Raw genomic sequence first — 19,302 nt, forward strand, 5'->3', positions numbered from 1 at the left:
TAATTAGCTTAGCAAATTGTGGGAATTAAAAAAAAAATTAAATAAATAAAAAAATTATTGAAAATTAGCTTAACCATTGTGGGATTAATTAGCTACAAGGTAGATTAGCTCTGCAATCCTAGGTGGCATGACAAGCTAATTTCACAATTAGGTTACCATTGGAGTTGCTCTAATAAATTTTTGGCGTAACGTGTTCTCCCATCCTTCCTAACTGGCCAATTTTATGGTTTACATCAATTTGCCTGTCCCTAACATTGTGACTGACTATCGTCCAAAACTCCATGAATTATTGAATATCCACTGCGTTTCAATTTCCTAAACTAGTCATTTTCAGTTAAATCTTGAATCTTTCTTCCAATCCCATAATCTTTTTCTTAGATTTTCTCTCTCCTCCAGCTCCAAAAACTTCAAGCAATGGAGCGTTCTGGTTATGGCAGAGATGGTATTTACAGGTCATTAAGACCTCAAATAATGGTACCCAAAAATCCAAATCTAAGTATGGTTTCTTTTCTCTTCAGAGATATTTCTTCTTTATCTGAAAAACCTGCTTTGATTGACTCTGATTCTGGGGAAACCTTGAATTTTTCCCAGTTGAAATCCATGGTTTCTAAGGTTTCTCATGGATTAACCCAACTGGGTATTCGAAAAGGGCAAGCTGTTCTTATTCTTGCTCCGAATTCAATTTATTACCCTGTAATTTTTCTGGGTATTGTTGCAATTGGTGCAGTTGCTACTACTGTGAATCCTGTTTATACAGTTTCAGAGATAAAGAAACAGATTGATGATTGTAATCCCAAATTGGTTGTTACAGTCCCTGAATTTTGGGATAAACTTGAGGGTTTTAATTTGCCTGCTTTGATTTTAGGGTCTAAAGAAAATGGGGTTTTAAATTCAAGCTCTAAAGTTGTTTATTTCAATGATTTGGTTAATGGGTCTGCTGTGGATTTTCCAAAGGTTGTGATAAAACAAAGTGACACTGCTGCACTGTTGTATTCATCTGGTACTACTGGTGTTAGTAAAGGTGTGATACTAACTCATGGGAATTTCATTGCTGCCTCATTGATGGTATCAAGTGATCAAAAACTCGAGGGCGAATTGGATGAAGTGTTCTTGTGTGTGATCCCAATGTTTCATGTGTTTGGGCTGTCTGTGGTTTTGTATGGTCAATTGCAGATGGGTAATGCTGTTGTTAGTATGGCCAAATTCGATTTCGAGTTGATGTTGAGAGCTATTGAAAAGTATAGGGTTACCAAATTGTGGATTGTTCCACCAATTGTGCTTGCATTGGCTAAGCATAATGCTGTTAAGAAGTATGATCTGTCATCTTTGAAGCAGATTGGTTCCGGGGCCGCGCCTTTGGGGAAGGAGATGATGCAGGAGTGTTCTAAAGTTGTGCCTCAGGCTGCCATAATGCAGGTATAATTTCTTAGAAACTAATTTCCCTTTGATATTTTTATGCAATTGTTTATGATGTTTTATGTCACATACTAAACATGGTTAATTAACAGTTCTAAATTGCCTGCTCATTTTTTTAATGGCCTTAGTAGAGGTGTGATTAAGGAGGCTATTACTTTTAAATACTCTGCAGATACAGAACTATTATTAATTTAACAATCCTTATTATTTTATTCCATTACCAATTTGTTTATTTTCCCTACAACAATATTAACAACTCAGAATCTATGACTTCACAAAATTGTTTTGACTCTGGTTTTCTTGGAAACAGTTTTTGCGTATATCGAATTATCGATCTCTAGCGTTGGATACCGTTAAGGCGTTAATCCCCAGGATAACTTTGCAGTTAGCATATTATGTTGCCCTTTTCATAAAGAAAGTTCATATCTGATGGAGTTTTTATTGTGGCTATAATTTAGGCTTAAAATTTGGAACTGGAGTATCTATTTTAGCTTGTTACCTATTGATGTAATTGTCCAATAATGCTTTATCGATGTACTTGTGTTCGTGTCGTGATTAGTGTCTGCTGTTTTGGAGACATTGTTATTTCTAATTGATACAATTGGTAGAGCTACTTCTCTGATGCAGAGTTACATTATACTTTCAGGGGTATGGTATGACAGAAACATGTGGAATCATCTCTGTAGAACACCCAAGACTAGGTGGTCGACATTCTGGTTCAACTGGAATGTTAGCTGCAAGTGTTGAAGCTCAGATAATTGATGTAGATACATTAAAGCCTCTTCCTCCAAAGCAACTGGGTGAAATATGGGTCCGTGGGCCTAATATGATGAAAGGTGATTATTAGTTCTGTGCTGCATATGTTAAATGTTTTCCCTTTGGAAAAAAGTGAACTTTTGTGTGTACTTTGTCCTCATAATATTCCATTGAGTGGACGAAGATTCTTTTATTTCAAAGCATCAGTAAGCATCTTTAATACAGATCTTTTTGTTTAATCCTAGGAAAGTAACTATCTTGTCCACAGAATTGTATGATTTAATTTTGGAACCCATTACTGATAACAATGCAATCTAATCCATTTGAACCAGCATTTTTCCAAAAGCAAAAAAAAGCATATTCATAGTCTAGGCCTTCTGCTTGAAAAGCTTTACATGCATCTTCAATTGCTTAAACATCACAATGTACGCTTAAGGTCAAAGAGTTGAAAGAAGCGAAGCTTAAAATGTGCTGGATTTTTGGAACCAACCTTTTTCAAAAAGTTCATTGGTGGACAAAGTACACTTTTACAATTTTTTAAAATTTTTATCTGGTTGCAAATGCATCAATAATAATGCAATAAAAACGTCTTGGCCTTCTGTTTTCTCCTGTAGCTTTTCCTGAACATCATTATAGACCAACTTTTTCTTTTTTTTTTTTTTTTTTGTTTTTTTTGTTTTTGACTGAGCATAATAAACCAACTTTAAAGGACTACGAGTGACTTCTCTGGTCTCGGTTACTTCTTCCAATTAAATAAATTGCCCTTTTGGTTAAACAATTTTACTGTGCTTTATATTTTGGCTATAGGTGACCAACTTAATAGAGTATTTGATATAATTTCAATGTGCAGGCTACTTAAATAATCCACAAGCCACCAAATCGACTATTGATAGTCAAGGCTGGGTACATACAGGAGATCTTGGGTACTTTGATGAGGAAGGGCAACTTTATGTGGTTGATAGACTGAAAGAGCTCATCAAATACAAGGGTTTTCAGGTATTAATTTTTTTATGATCCTCACTGAAATATTTGCATAATTATTATGTTGCATTTATGTTTTATATCTGTGTTTGTTTCCCTAGAAGATGAGAGGATAGCTAAAAATACTGTATGTATTTCTAGAATGTATTGTTGTAATAGTTATCACATACGATTCATGTGTTTTTTGCCTGGATAATTGGACAAAACAGGTACTAAGGTACTTTAACAGCCTTTGGTTAATTTAATTACCTACTGCATTTCCCTCATTTTATAAATAGTAATTTATTATTGAAAGACACACATCACTAATTATCCTAATTTATTATTGAAAGACACACATATCTAATTATCCTCAGCGCTAATGACAATGGGAATTTTGACCTGAAGCCTTAAAGTTCTGCCATTCCCTCGCTTTGTTTATGATCATCCATGCAAAAACACCCAAAAATTTGTAGATCACTTCAGTAAATATCAGAAGAAAATACCTTGCAATCTTATATTTTGTCTATCTCTTCTGTGGACGGTCCTATTTACTTAGCTATCAGTGTCATATGAAGGTGTACTGATGCAAAGTAGATACTTTATCTTCCTTAGCAAGCATATAATAATTTATAAAAATCATGCAGTTGTTCTTGGCTCTTAAAACACATTATTCATGAAGCATTCTGTTGTAAGCCAAAAATGAAAAATAATAATAAAAAAAAAAAATCATTCAAATCATGATTATGTGGTCAAGAGCTCAAAGCTCTTTTCTGTTTATCTGTAGCTTTAAGTTGTTTGATTTTTGATTTAGTAGTGTTTCTCCTTTGGAGACCACATTCTGGAGAGATCTACTGATTCCTGCAGTATTAAAAATTTGAAACAACAAAATAATTTTCTTAAGGCTTAACATCGATTAGGAAAAAAAAAAATCAGATTTAGCTATTGCTCATATTTACCCAAGGTTGATTTCTGGAAGACATGTTTGGCTCAATGAAAGCTTCAAATTATACTTAACATAATTGACATAGAGTATGTTTTCCTTGTTTATTACAATTAGGTTGCACCAGCAGAACTTGAAGCAGTTCTTCTTTCACATCCTGAAGTACTAGATGCTGCTGTCATCCCGTAAGCTTCTATAACTAAGCACCCTGTCCCTCATACACCCTTTTTAGAGCTTAGGCTTTAGGTCACCTGTTTAACTTTATTGACAATCTATACTTTCGTGATTATTAGTTTTCCTGATGATGAAGCTGGTGAAGTTCCTATTGCGTATGTGGTTCGATCACCCAATAGTTCCTTACAGGAAGAAGATTTCAAGAAGTTTGTCGCTGAACAGGTACATAACAAAATGCATGAACACTTATTTTTCTCAAATCTTTGTACGTAATTCCTTTTCAGAGAGGGTGTGGTCTGTCTAGGATTGTTAGAAACAACTTGAATGCAATCTTATGGATATCTTTATCAAGAACTCTCTTTTTCTACAGGTTGCACCTTACAAGAGATTAAGGAAAGTAACATTTTTAAGTGCCATCCCAAAGTCAGCTTCAGGAAAGCTTCTCAGACGAGAGCTCGTTGTAAAATCACGATCCAAGCTGTAAATCCATATTGCTGCATCTGTACTTTCTTGTTCGCTGGGATGCAGTTCATGTTTTAGCTGAAACAAGAATGCAAGATTACAATTATAGAATTACTAAAACATATACATTCACATAATGGTTAGATTACCTAAAGCTGTAAACATCATCGTTGAAATTGTATATTTGCTCTATAAATTCTTTTCTTTTCAGGTTGAAATAATGAAATCTATCCTGTTTCTAGGACTCAAGGTTTCTTATTGATGTTGTTTGCTTAGTTTTAGAAAACATTTTCTTTGTACATGTATAAACAAAGTCAACTTCCTTGTATGTAATCTGTTGACCAGGAAATATAGAACATGTTTTCAATATCTATCCTCTACAATCTGCTCACAAATTGTGTATGCTGAAAGTTCATTCCTGTTACTGTGTTGTTAAAAATATTGACTCCAATTTTTCTCTATTTTTTGTGGCTTTCCTTTTCTTTCTTGTTAATTAGTATGAATATTTGTGAATTTATGAATCAAAGATAAAGATTTTATAAAAGGAGAATGTGAATCTAATATAACCTGTATTGGGATTACCAAACAAGTATTCCTTCATAAGAAGCGAAGGCTTGATTAGTTTATATCTCATCCATGTATATTTACCAATGAAGTCTAGGCCTAGTGGTTAAGATTGAGAGCATGTTACGATAGGCCATATGTTCAAATCCCCTCAGGGTATTAGTGATCATCTTCATTCCTTGAGCTTCTGAGTAAGTGCTGGAAAGAGGGCAACAAGTAGCTCTATGAGTCTATGGTACTTCAAAAAGTCGAACAGGCTGGCCTTTATTTTGTTTTGGTAATGAACACTATAGACAGACACCTTGCAAGGGCAACAATGTTCACCGGAAAAAAGAATTTAGCTGAACCCCTCTTCAAATCGAGGCCTAAGTAGTAAGTTCGATGGCAAGTAGCTAGAGGGTAACCGTGTTCAGAATTTATTGACAACAAACGAACCCATGGAGAGATCACGAAGGCTCTTCAAATGTGACATTGTAGCGTTTGTAACTTGTAAGTAGAATAACATCATGACATGAAGTACACTTGCTAAGCAAAATACACATATTGTGTCCATCATATATAGAGGCTATGTTTGGCAATGGGTTCATGACTGTACATAAGTGATATCATCGACGGAGGAGGAAGTAAAAATGTAGGGTTGTGAGACAAATGCAAATGTCTCACAACTATTAAAATAACATAAAAGTAAAAAGAAGAGAGAGAAAGGAGGAGAGAGATAGGAAGAGTGAAAAAAGGTGGTGTGGGCCCCACTAAAACTTTTCAGAAATGGTTTCACGTGGAAAAAAAAAAAAAAATTGGGATCACAACTACTGAGAGTATATTTTGTACCACTGAGGATTTTTATAAGTACCACTAAAACCGCATTGAGTACCACAGGGAGTGTATTTTGTACCACTGAGCTGTAATGGTATTATTTGACAGCCTAATTAGACATTTGAACCTTTTTTTAAATACCATTAAAATTATATTTTGTATCACAGAGAGTGTATTTTGTACCATTGAATCTAAAATGATAAAATTTAAATCCCGCATAAAATGACCAATCTACCCCTGCAAAACACTTCTAGATCTCTCTCAACCCTCCGTTTATATAACCTCTCCGCGGTGCAGTAGGGCATGGCTAACTGCAAGCACAAGTAACTGATCATATTTGCTTAGCATCTACAGTTCTACACTTAACTTTGAAATTTTCTGGCAAAAATTATGGCCTTTGTATTGACTAGTATGCTTGGTTTGAACTTTGAAGGGGTTGACTATGTCACACATTTGCTCAACAATCTTTGATACTTCGTTGCAATTTGACGGTTTAAGAGTATAACTCAGTCATAAAAAAAAAAAAAAAAAAAAAAAAAAAAAAAAAAAAAAGTTAAAATTAAAATTATAAAAAAAAAAAAAAAAAAACATATTTGATCAATGAATCATCTAGGTGTTTTAAGTTTCATAAGTTGCAGTCATAGAGTTAAGCTAAAATACGGTTCCTCAACTTTAGTATTTAGAGCAATTTGATCCCTCATCTTTCAAATGAAGCAAATGGGTCCCTCTACCACCCTTACCTGACTTTTCGGAAGGGAAAAAAAATGAGTCACCATAGCTTAGGGACTAAATTGCCCATGGCAAAAATTTAAATAATTTTTTTTTTACAAATTTAGGGATCTTTTGAGTATGAGTTGGCATTTAATTAATAGAGAAAGATAGTTTAGGGACTACTAGACTTAGGTGGCGTATGTCATGATTACATATTGAAGTTTAGGGATTGAGGGGTACACGTGGCACAACGAATAACCACATAATAAAAACGAAGCGTTTGGGGTTCTCCATTTCCCAAATACGAGTGAGTTCTTTGGCGGAATAATCAGAGGGACACTACTACGTACTTCGTATATAATATCCCTCTAGAAGGTTACCAAAAAAAAAATCCACAATTCAAACTCAATTACTCCATTTTTACTGATGTTTGGCTGGAAATTTGGTGAATCCTTGGAGCAGAAGAAGGCAAAGATAGTGAAACTCACAATGACACCTTTGACCACTTCCACTAGATCCACTACTAAGGGCCTGTTATCATACGTTTATTTTCAGTTCAGTTCAGCTCAGTCCAATTCAGTTCAGTTCAACTCTTAATTTCCTTCTCTTATAAAATATTCATTTCATTTCAGCTCAGCTCAGCTCAGTTCAGTTCAGTTTAGTTCAGAGTTCAGCTGAGTTCAGTCTATGAAAACAGACCCTAAGTCTAGACATTTAATTTCCTATCATCAACAAACATATTATTGTTTAAATCTTCTAAAATTGAACAACTACTAATTACCTTAATTCCTAATTTTATTGCAGATACCTTGGCATGAACTTCCTTCTTCACTGCAACAGTTGTAGGGGTTTTTTTTTTTTTTTTTAAGGATTTTTGCTTAATTTTCTGATGGTTTTAATGGTTACAAACATCATTTTATATTAGCCAATTTGAAATGTTTAAGGCTAGTTTTTTTTTCCCTCCATGTTACATTCCTTTGGAATTAAATGCAAACCCCCTAAATAGGGATGTCAATTTAATCCAAGTTCGATTCGAATCCGTTTAAAATTAATCGGAATTCGAATCCGATAAAATAGATCCGAATCCGAATAGGAGGTGGATCAGACTTGGACCCTACGCAAAGTCCGATGGAGTCCGATCCGAGTCCGAATCCAAGAGTATGAGCATATGCTTTACAACTTGGGACAATTGTTTGCTTGTTTTGTAGCAAAATTTTGTTATGTAACTTAGTTCATAATTTAAATATGTTATATTTATACGTTACTTAGTAGTACAATACCATCAATTATAGGTATATGACATTACAAGAAAAAAAATATATTCGGATTATTTTGGAGTTTCGTATAAACGGACCAGATTCGGATCCGAAAATTACAAGTCGGATCGGATTTGGACTCGGATTTTTCAGACTCGTATTTGGATTCGAGTCCAGGGTCCGTTTAGTAAACAGGTTAGATTCGGATTTAGCTACATCCGACCCGAATCCGATCCGTTGTCATTCCTACCCCTAAACTTCAAGTTGACATTTTGTTGCAATTGAAACTATCCATGTAAGCATGCAGGCCCCTAATCGTTAGCAGAGAATATGTGAAGTCCCTAAACTTTGGCTGACTAAGTGCAAAAGTCCTTACCAATTTACTTGAGGGTAGTTGGAGTATTAAAAAATTGTAAAAGAAAGATACTAGGGTTAATAGTTTATTAAAAAGTAATGAATGTGAGAAGAAAGATTTGATTTGGATAAGACCAAGAGAGAGATATAATATTTTAATGTAGTAATTTGCCAAAAAAAAAAAATGTGTAACTCTTAAAAAGTTACGGCCAAAGATGAAAAGTGTAACAATAAAAAAAAACACGTGTTACAAATTTTCAGAAGAAACAAAGAATATCATATAACGAATGGTACGAACCGTATCACATACCTGGATTGATTCATTTTACTTAAAAGTCTAATTATCCAGCTCATGTTTATGTTTCAACAACACAGCTTTATATTAGTCGTCATAGATCGGGCAAGCCAAATCCTCTACATTTTCAGCCAAGAATTCTATATTTTATGTCCGATTTTTTTTAGTTGCAACTTTACGGTATTATTTGAGAGATATAAAATATTTCAAAGTTGTAACTAAAAAAAAATTGGAGGTAAAGCCTGTTCACAGTTGCTGAACTGAACTGAATTGAGCTGAACTGATTGAAGCTGAACTAAACTGATTGGAGCTGAGCTGAACTGAACTGAACTGATTGGAGAGACCCGTAATATATAATCTTCTATGTTAGAATTCAAGATGTTTCACCTATAGTACGGATATGATCATCAACGTCATTGTATTATTAAAGTAGAAATAAATTGGGTTTTTATAGAATAATATAGAGTTTGGTTGCATTACCATTTCTTATATAGACTCAACTCACCGTTATATACTTGATTGTACCAAAGCTAGACTAGTTCTCCTACACCGGGCTATACCCAATATATATTATGCTTTAGAAAGGAGATTAAATCATTTAAAAGATGACTATCTTCCATAGTACAAACAATTAAAAATATGAGTTAAGCACACAATTAGGTACTCAATTCTTTAAAATTTCACCTTTTAGGTACTCAATTCTTTTTATTTTGCTTTTGGGTATTGTAGGGAATAATTTCAAGCGTTAATCCCACTAGCTTGAACCCCACTGTGATCATACACTAAAGTACGGTGGCGTCCAAAAGGGAAGAAGATAGAGCAAAAGAGTCGCCAACAAGTTTTAGGAACTTGTAAACCGTTCATAGGATGAAGGTTACACCCTTTAACGATCCAAGAGATCGTCAACTCTATAAGGTCTTGAACCAAATAAGGGTTCGGGGATGAAGGTACAAATCCAACCTAAAAGAGATTGAACCTGCCCTAATAATAGGTCTCTACTTTATTCTGATCGTATTCATGTGCGCTTTTTGACTAACATGCAATCATTAGTATTAATCCTAAACCTGTTTATCTATGTTGGTTGAATATAAAGCACAAACAAATCTATTATTGGCGATCACTTGAATTATAATCATAATTAACCCTAAACAAGATTATTAATTATCTTATTAAGCATGATTACAAGTACAAATTCCCTTTAAACATGCATAAAAGGCGTGATCAAGCAATAAAGAACAAATAATATCAAGCAACATAATAATAATCAATAATAATCATGAATATTAATTATAATCATCATAATGAAATAATCATCATCAAAATAATAATAACCATAAATTATAACAATTATAATAATTATCATGTTCATATTAATATTAAGGCATAATAAGAATAGCAAGATCCTAGGCATGATACTAACAAGATTAATAACAAACCCTAGCATGTCACTAAGCAATAAAAATCAAATCTTTAGCCCTAACATGATACTAACATGAATAAATATTAGGAAGAACATAGAAAGCATCGCAGGAATCATAATAAACATATTTGATATTATAACCTTTTCCCTAAACATGATATTAGGAATCATAATAACAATTTAAACATGATTTCTACATCATAATATCAATAAAAACCAATAAAGTACTTACTTTGATGCCTCGTACCTCTTTCTAATAACAAAAAACACACGTTAGTAACTTCAAGGAAAATAATAAACAAAACAATTAAATTAAATAATTGAAATAGAGATTTGGGACCAAACCCTCAGAAATTAAAACCTTTCACGTCTAGGGCGAAGGCAACTTTGAATATGGCTAGGTGTTTCTAGATCTTGTGAATGCGGAATTTTGTATGAGAAGACAAAGTTTGGAAGAAAGAAAGAAAGAGATGAATGAATTAAAGAATGCGAATGAAAACTTGTGAATGAGGAGAATTGGTGAATGAAAACGGGGCTTTTAATACGATATTTATAGAGAAAATCAGCCAAAAAGATAAAATAAACAAAACAGAGTCTGACGCACAAAAAACTGAGCTGGCGCCACCCTTGGCTAACTGGCGCCAGGCACCAACACTAGCGCCAGGCGCCAATGGCTAGCGCCAGGCGCCAAGGCCTGGGGTTAGGCGCCAAGCTTATTTCCAACGCGTTTTCGAAAATCAGATAAATTTACCGTACTGGAGGATAAAATCATATAATTTCCTCAAAAATGCTATTTGATTTTAATTAAAACTTTGAAAAGTCAAAAGTCAATTTATCAATGCTAATTGAATTAGGAATGAAAAGAACCTTCTAGAAGACTAAAACCATTCCTAATTGCATTAGGAATGATAAATCATATTAGGCCCTCCCTAAGATCATTGGGACGCATATAAGGCTCAAACCGGGCCCAGTTTAATAAATTGGCCATAATTTCCTCAATATTCATCAGAATTGGGCTTATAATATATCGTTGGAAAGCTCTTCGCAAGCCCCATCCAACTACACTATTATTGGACCCATATCATGGACCAACCAAACTGGATTGGCTGTTTTCTTAAAATAAGTTTTCAAAAACAGAGAGAAGAGAAAAGAATTAAAACTATCCGCAACACTAGACTTTCCACACTTTCACTTCATTCGACTATGATTTGACGTGAAAGGTACTCATCACTGGGTTTGGTTTTGGGGAGACACAAATGGGTGTCTACAGGTACTGAGTTAAGAATTCAAGTGAAAAAAAATTAAATCAACCAAAGAATTGAGTACCTTGGGTTAAAGAATTTAGTACCCTTGGTTAAGTATGTGGGCCCCACCCGAATAAATAGAAAGGGAATGAGTGCATTGGCTTTCTCATCCCATGGCTCATCTCACTCTGAAATGAGTTCCTTGCTTGACTTGCCATCAATGCATTTCGTTGTGCCTGTTGCAGTGCACGATTCTGCTCGGCCAATTGATCTCTCATGAGTTGTGATTCCTCTAGGATGGCAGCATGAGAGATAGCCACAACAACTTGATCAGAAACCACCTTGATAATCTCAAGCTCAGGATTGGTCCATGACCTCTCTTGGCCACATGGAAGAACCAGGACTAATATAGCATAGCAAGCCTGCATCAACTCAGGAGTTCCTCCTTTAAAATTTGAGACCTTGAGCATTGGCATACGTATTGCAGCGACAGCACCAAAATGTTCCAATCCTCCACTGCTGGCAACAACGAGGGTTGAATCTGGTCTGAGTATCTGAACCTCATCTCTCTCCTTAATCTTTCTGACATCAGGATTAGCATAGGGCACTCTGCAGTGGCTGAAACTCTGAAAATTCCTCCCTTTCAATCCATGAGTCAAAATGACCTCAGTCCTATTCTCATTGGGCATCCAAACAGCACAAGTCTGCAAATCCAATGTCTTAGAGAGCTCAACCATGGTAGTATGCAAGATAGTATGCCTATCTAAAGACTTTCGAATTTCGTGAGTAAGCATCCTAACATGCCAATCAGCTTCACTTTGTCTCTTAATCATACCAACCTCCCTACCCAAATCCCAAGTCTTCTTCTTCAACATAAATTCTCTAACCTTGACTTTGAGAAGCAAAGGGATGAGGGTGATAAGGGTAATGGCAATAGCACAAGAGACAAGAGCAGCTAAAAACTTAAAAGGGTGGGGCCCACATACTTAACCAAGGGTACTAAATTCTTTAACCCAAGGTACTCAATTCTTTGGTTGATTTAATTTTTTTGGCTTGAATTCTTAACTCAGTGCCCAAAAGCAAAGTAAAAAGAATTAAGTACCTAAAAGGTGAAATTTTAAAGAATTGAGTACCTAATTGTGTGCTTAACTCTAAAAATATGTACATGTTTTAATAAGTGTTACATTTTGATTAAATATGTATGTCGAGATACGACTTTGACCATTAATTTATCTAATCAAATGTTAATAAAATTATAGAAAATTTAATATTATAAAAGTATATGTTATAACGAATCCAACAATGTATTATACAATTAACATTTGTTTTTTTATATATTAGTAAATTAATCAAGTCAAAACCATTATGTGAATAGTGAAAAAGTCAAAATGTAACATTTATTAAAACATTTGTAGTTATGCTCTAAACCTACAAATATTCATCCAAATTTATATTGAGAAAATACAAGTTAGGGTCTGTTCTCATACGTTTATTTTCAATTCAGTTCAGTTTAACTTTTAATTTCCTTCTCTTATAAAATATTTTTTTAGCGACCCTTAATATCCTATATTAACAACGTTTGTCCTTGTCAAAAAAAAAAAAGTTTGTTAATATCAGTGTATGGATGTCATTTCTACAAACTAATCAGGAATAGTGCTGTAAGTTCCCCAACATTAATCTTCAACCTTTTACTACAATGGAGATGACTGTGAGTATCCACCACCATACCCACAACCCTTTATCAAGATTTCCCGCCGAACCACAAAAAAGGATGCAATTGTACCTTCTTCAAACATATTATGAGCAATCTCATCAACAATATAACACAGCACGAAGCTTCTTCAAGCTTGATTTTCATCAAATCGAAAATTAACAAAGCTCCATTTTTATAGACTAAGTACCGTCGGAAATTACCTACCATTTTGGGTTAACCATTCCCCTAATTTATGTATTAATTGTCAGGTTTTCTTTAAATTTGGAGCCGCCGTCTTGCCGATATTCATGGAAGAAGGGGATTGTTGGTGGCGTTTATGGAGGTGTGCTGATGGTGTTTACATTATTCATGTAAGTGTGGTGATGGTGGTGTACTGGTTTGCTACTGTGTCGCTGTTGCGCTGAGAGGAAGAAGATGAAAAAATAAATTTAAAAAAATAATAAAAAAAAAAAATCTTTTTTTATCGTTGATATTAACATAAGGGCATGTTCTCATTGGCTGAAATGAGTTGAACTGAATAGAACATAACTTATTAGATCTTAATTGAAATGAACTGAACTAATTAGAGCTGAACTAAATATTTTATAAGAGAAGAAAATTAGGAGCTGCACTGAACTTATTAGAGCTGAACTAAACTGAACCGAACTTATTGGCATCATTTGGGGATGCACAAAGTTTAAGGAGAATAATATTGTGATTAAGTGAATAAATTATTATAGTAAAAGTAAGATGAGTCTATGAAAGAGAAATTATGTGAAAGAGTATATATATTTTTATTATATAAGTGGAGACCATGCAAAAAAGAGATATAATAAAATAATTTGAGTAGGGTTTAAAGTAAGAGAGAAAAATGATAAAATATAGTCTAAAGTTACTAAATACGAAGTATAAAAGTGATGCATTTAAAAACAAACAACGAGTTAAGACTAAATACGGTCCCTCAACTATTGTATTAGGATAAGTTTTAGTCCCTCTAAACTATTTTGTTGCATTTTAATCCCTCCACCACCTTGAATGGTGTTTTCAAGCCAAAAGTTTAGGGACTAAGCTGACTAAGCATTAGTTTAAGGACTATAAGTCAGCAAAATAGTTTAGGGATGTTGAGTCATTAATAGTTTAGGGACTTTGTGTCAGATTTTTTTTTTCCTAAACCTTTTTAGGAAATTTCTCAAACAACTCCTAACTATATAATTAATTGGATATCCGCATCCTAATTAATTTTGTATTAAAAAAAAATAAATTAATTTTTTTGAATTACACCATCCCTCCACGGCAATCCCAACCCACCCCACTCCCGGGCGGCGCCCATCCCCATTCTCTTCCCTTGTCAATTCGTCCTTCCCCCACCCTTGCCGTCGTCCCTCCCTATCCCCAAAACCTCCTTTCCTGCCACTCCCGAAACAACCAAACGATCTTCCCTCCACCCTCAAAAACCATAGCCGCTAGGGTTTCACAGGTGGAGGATAAGCGATTTGGGGTTTTGGTCATCGTTTGGGAGTGACGGAGAGAGTTTTAGGGGTTTTCAATTTGTAGGAGTTATGTGAGTCGGGGTGGGTAATCGGAAGGCGAGGATGCTGGGATTGGGGTTTCCGGCGCGAGGAAAGGTGTTGGGGCGTTAGCAGGGGGGGTCATCAGGGAAGGGGGATGGTGGCAGGGAAGGGAATGGGTGGCTGGTGGCGCTGGGGGAGGGGGATTTGTGCGCGGCGTATCGGGCCAAGGGAAAGGGAGAGGGGTCGAATTGGGGAAAGGCGGGGAAGGGGTGGGGCTAGCGGGATGGGATGGTTGGTCGGTCCGCCGGCGCGAGGGGGTTGGAGGAGTTTGGGCGGCGAGTTGACAACTAAAGGTGGAGGAGGCAGGTGGTGGCAGGGCTGAGCTGTGGTGGTGGGTTGTTTTTTTTTTTTTTCATTTTAAACAAATAATAATAATAATAATAATAATAATAATAATAATAATAATAATAATAATAATAATAATAATAATAATAATGTTTTAAAAATAGGAGTTGTAATAATAATGGGTGGTTTTTTTATAATAATAATTAATATTATTTAATTTTTTTTCAATATTAAAAAAACATTAAATAAATTGAAAAAGACAAAAAAAAAAAAAAATTCTGAAGAAAAAAAAAATGAGTCATGGACTTATGGTCTCTCAACTATTGCTGACTAGGCTAGGTCCCTAAACTTTTGGCTTAAAAACACCATTTAAGGTGGTGGAGGGACTAAAATGCCACAAAATGGTTTAGAGGGACTAAAACTTATCCTAATACAATAGTTGAGGGACTGTATTTAGTTTTTACTCAACAAACAACCATAGAAGGGAAGTGATGCAAATAAAAAAAGAAGAGAGTTTTAGTTTCCATATTACACATGAAAATTTTAAATAAATAAATCGAAAAAATCAGTATAAGATTGGTCAAAATTTAATTGACTCCCTCTGTGCTTTATTAAGGGTTACAGTTTGACCGACATATAGTTTTAGACAATTTAATTGATTTAAATAAAATAAGAGGTAAGTGGGGTAGTTGGAGTAATTAAAAAATTGTAAAAGAAAGATAGTGGGGTTAATAATTTATTGAAAAGTAATGAATGTAATAGAAGAGATATAATAATAATAATAATAAAAAAAAAAGTAGTATTGGGTTTGAGTAGGGACCATGAAAAGAGAGAAGTATAATATTTTAATGTAATATTTTGCCAAAAAAGGAAGTGTAATACTTATTAAAATACGGCCGGAATTGATAAGTGTAACACTTAAAAAAACACGAAAAGAGTAAGAAATTTATCACTGTTTAAAAAGGGTCTCGACTGTCAAGCTCGAGCCCCATCACAAACTCACCAACCATATAAGTGCACGACCCGACTCGAATCCGAATGTAGCCTTGGGATGGTATGCTTCTTATTCCCTCCAAAAACTTGGGGCTTAAGTCAAGTCGAGCCAAAAATAACACAGCACACACATTGTACAATTCTCTCTCCTCCCCATTAATGACAGTGCAGTGTGCAAACACACTCCTCTATGCTCTCTACTACACCACTACAAACCCACATACTACAGTACAGTACACTGCAGTCTTCACATCAATTTTTTTTTTCCTTTTTTTTTTTTATGTTAGTACAAATTCAGAAATAAATCACATAAATATCACCCTAATTATTACAACATACGCCCCTCCTATAAATACCCTCTTCCGTCTCTTTCATTCATCCCCTCATTTTCTCTCTCATTCTTCTGCAACTTTTTAAGCTCTGCAAAACTCATCAATGGCGAAGGTTTTTCTCTCCGCTTTCTATTTCTCTCTCTTCCTTGTTTCTGATTACTTACAGTTTTTTCTCATTTCGAAATTTACAGAAAAAAAACAGAGGAGGTGGAGGTGGTGGTGGTGGAGGTGCAGGTGGTGCAGAAGAAGGAGAGAAGAAGGACGACAATGGCGGCGGATGTGGCGGTTGCGGTGTTCATCTCAACATTCTAATGAAAATCGATTTGCACTGCGAAGGTTGCACGAAACGGATTCGGAAATTCCTTCTGAATTTTCCTGGTAATTTTCCTACTTTTTTTTTCTATTTTTTTTAAGAAATTTGTTTTTCTCTGGAATTTTGTACATTGTGGGTATGTTATTGAGAATCGTTTTCATTTTCTCTTTGAAATTGGGATAATGACAAATAAAGGTAAATAAATAAAAATTCTAGGAGTTCGTTCTTAATCATTTGATTTTAATCACTTTTTGTTTGTTTTTGAGAGAATTTTCAATAAATGTGAACTTCGACAAAAAAAAAATAGGTAAAAAATTGTTAAATGTTTAAATTTATTTCATTCTGCAAATTTCTTCCCTGGTTATTGCGTTTGTTTTAATCTCCATTATTTGTGAAATCTCATAAAATTAGTAGAAAATCAATTTAAGTGAAAATTTACTGGAGCAAATATTTCTAACATGGAAAAGTAAATCATCCTCTGTTTTTGGTTTATTTTTTCTGGACAATTTCTGAATAGTTATGAAATTTGTCAAAATAGGTAGAAAATAAACGTTATGCTATAATTTATTGAATATATAAGTTCAAAATCTGGAAATAATTTGTGTTCTAAATGCAGGTGTTCTAAGTGTCGAGTTTGAAGGAGAGAACAAGGTGAAAGTGATGGCCCAAAACAAAGTTGATCCAGTTGTACTCACTGATAAACTCCGCCAGAAATTTCTGAAGAAGACTGAACTCATCTCTCCTCAACCTTCGAAAAACAATGACAAAAACAACGAAAAGAAAGATGAAAAACCTAAAGAGGTATGAAATTATGATTAAATGAATGAATGATTATTTTACCTTGTTTTGAAACCCTTAAAGCGGAAATGTTAATAATGACATTAATTACACCAATCGACTCGTCTGTTTTGTGGGTTCCGACTTAGTATTACTCTCTCCGTCCTTTTATTAGTCTCATTTCAAACATTTATTACTCACATAATAAAGAGATATGAGACCTTAATAAAAGGACGGAGTGAGTATTACTCATTACTTGCATACTTTGTTTTTCTCCAGTTTCTTTTTACTGTATTTGTTAAGTGTTTGCTTTAGGGGTTTAATGTAGTCTCGACTTATTTGGGAATTTGTCAGATTCATATACCTTGTCCAAAGTAGTAATACACTAATACTTGACATTTAATTTATTAAACATTAATAACACTCATCGACTCGATTCCAGCATTAAAACTACGGAATTGGGTAAATAGGATAATGCTAATAATACATTCACTCCTTAATTATCTTTAATGGAAGTAACAACATTTATTATTTATTTGCTCTGTGCTTCAGAAAACACACCTGCATTAATTCGCTTCAGAAAATAGTACTGTACGGCATTTAAAATACAAGTTATGAAAAATAAATTAAATTTTTGTTCAAAACAAAAAAAAATTACTGGTAGTAAATTTTGCTTAAAATTTAGATTAATATTTTCTGGTGAATTAATGAATGACAGATGCCAGTGATAACGGTGACGTTGAAGGTTGCATACCATTGTGACGGTTGTGGTGACAAATTGTACAAGACAATCAGATCATACAGTGGTAAAATAATCAAATTCTACAAGAGCATGAACTTTTTACAATTATTTTTTATTTTTTTCAGATTATTTTTAACAATTCTCATTTATTGTGTTGGTTGATGAATAAAACAGGTGTGCATGAAGTGAGCATTGAGAAGGAAAAGGACTTGGTGAAGGTGACAGGAAGGATAGAGGGGAAGAAGATGGCTGAGGAGCTGCAGAAGAAGCTTAAGAAGACGGTGGAGATCGTCGTCGACAAGAAGGATAAGGAGAAGAAAGAAGGCGGTGGCGGCGGTGGTGGAGGAGGAGGTGGTGGTGGCGGCGGCGGAGGGGATAAGAAGGAGCTGAAATATCTTGTCGACGGGTCGGGTTATGTTGGGCTTGTTGATGGGTCGGGTCGGGTTATCGAGCTCTTTGAGGCTCCCCGGTTCTTCAGTGATGAGAACCCGAATGCCTGCGCAATTATGTGAGTTGTGGGCTGTAGTAGGTTTGGGCCGGGTTTGATGGGTTTTGTGGCCTTTTTTTGGGAAGGGATGGTCAAGACACTTTAATGAGTTTTGTAAATAATGAGATTTTGTGACGTTTTGTAAATAATGAAATTTTCATATATTTATGCATCCAATGAGGACTTTGAGGAGGGTGAAAGTTAAATTAATCATACAATAATATTCTTATGCAAAATATATAAAATTCTTAAATTAATCATACAACAATATTCGTTATGTTTAGACATATCAATGCGCGATTTTTATATAATATTCTTATGCCATTAATATTAATAATTTTGAGAAAAACTAATATTTTGATTTAAAAATTTTACATCACTTTGGTGTCATGCTAATTTCTTCATGAAAGACATGAAGATATGTAAAGATAAAAAATACTTTATCCTATAGTACAAACTACAAACTTGTTATAAACTACTCCTTCCATTTTCATCTAATTGCCATTTTCTCTTTTTAAATTATCCCAAATTAATTGTTTTTAGTACGAGTAGTTTTTCCTTTTATATTTTCTTCTAAGGTGGAACCCACACTTATATTTTCTTCATACTCTTTATGTTTTTTAAAATAAATGTTTCAATAGTTTGTGAGTTTAAAATTAGACCAAGATTAAAAATCAAAGTAGTAGTAGTAGTAATAATAATAATAATAATAATAATAATAATAATAATAATAATAATAAT

At 34.2% G+C, this 19,302-nt stretch overlaps 2 protein-coding genes and 1 pseudogene across 2 annotated transcripts; 2 read left to right on the forward strand and 1 right to left on the reverse strand.

Moving 5' to 3' along the window:
- The first annotated feature begins 268 nt into the window (after positions 1–268).
- Positions 269–5,080, forward strand: LOC145558357 (putative CoA ligase CCL7). The gene is made up of 6 exons (XM_081619577.1): positions 269–1,416; positions 2,063–2,252; positions 3,023–3,168; positions 4,193–4,260; positions 4,369–4,471; positions 4,620–5,080. The coding sequence occupies exons 1-6, from the start codon at positions 415–417 to the stop codon at positions 4,731–4,733; spliced, it is 1,623 nt and encodes a 540-aa protein (XP_081475703.1). The 5' UTR covers positions 269–414; the 3' UTR covers positions 4,734–5,080.
- Positions 5,081–11,478: 6,398 nt separating this feature from the next.
- LOC145557403 (ethylene receptor 2 pseudogene) lies at positions 11,479–13,289 on the reverse strand (annotated as a pseudogene).
- An 80-nt stretch (positions 13,290–13,369) lies between these two features.
- Positions 13,370–18,586, forward strand: LOC145557404 (heavy metal-associated isoprenylated plant protein 3-like). Its single transcript, XM_081618586.1, has 5 exons — positions 13,370–13,432; positions 16,434–16,620; positions 17,172–17,356; positions 18,051–18,138; positions 18,249–18,586. Exons 1-5 carry the CDS (start codon positions 13,370–13,372, stop codon positions 18,584–18,586), a joined length of 861 nt encoding a protein of 286 aa, XP_081474712.1.
- The last annotated feature ends 716 nt before the right edge of the window (positions 18,587–19,302 follow it).

This window comes from Chenopodium album, chromosome 9 (genome assembly GCF_948465745.1).
Source record: "Chenopodium album chromosome 9, dcCheAlbu1.1, whole genome shotgun sequence".
Taxonomy (NCBI): domain Eukaryota; kingdom Viridiplantae; phylum Streptophyta; class Magnoliopsida; order Caryophyllales; family Amaranthaceae; genus Chenopodium; species Chenopodium album.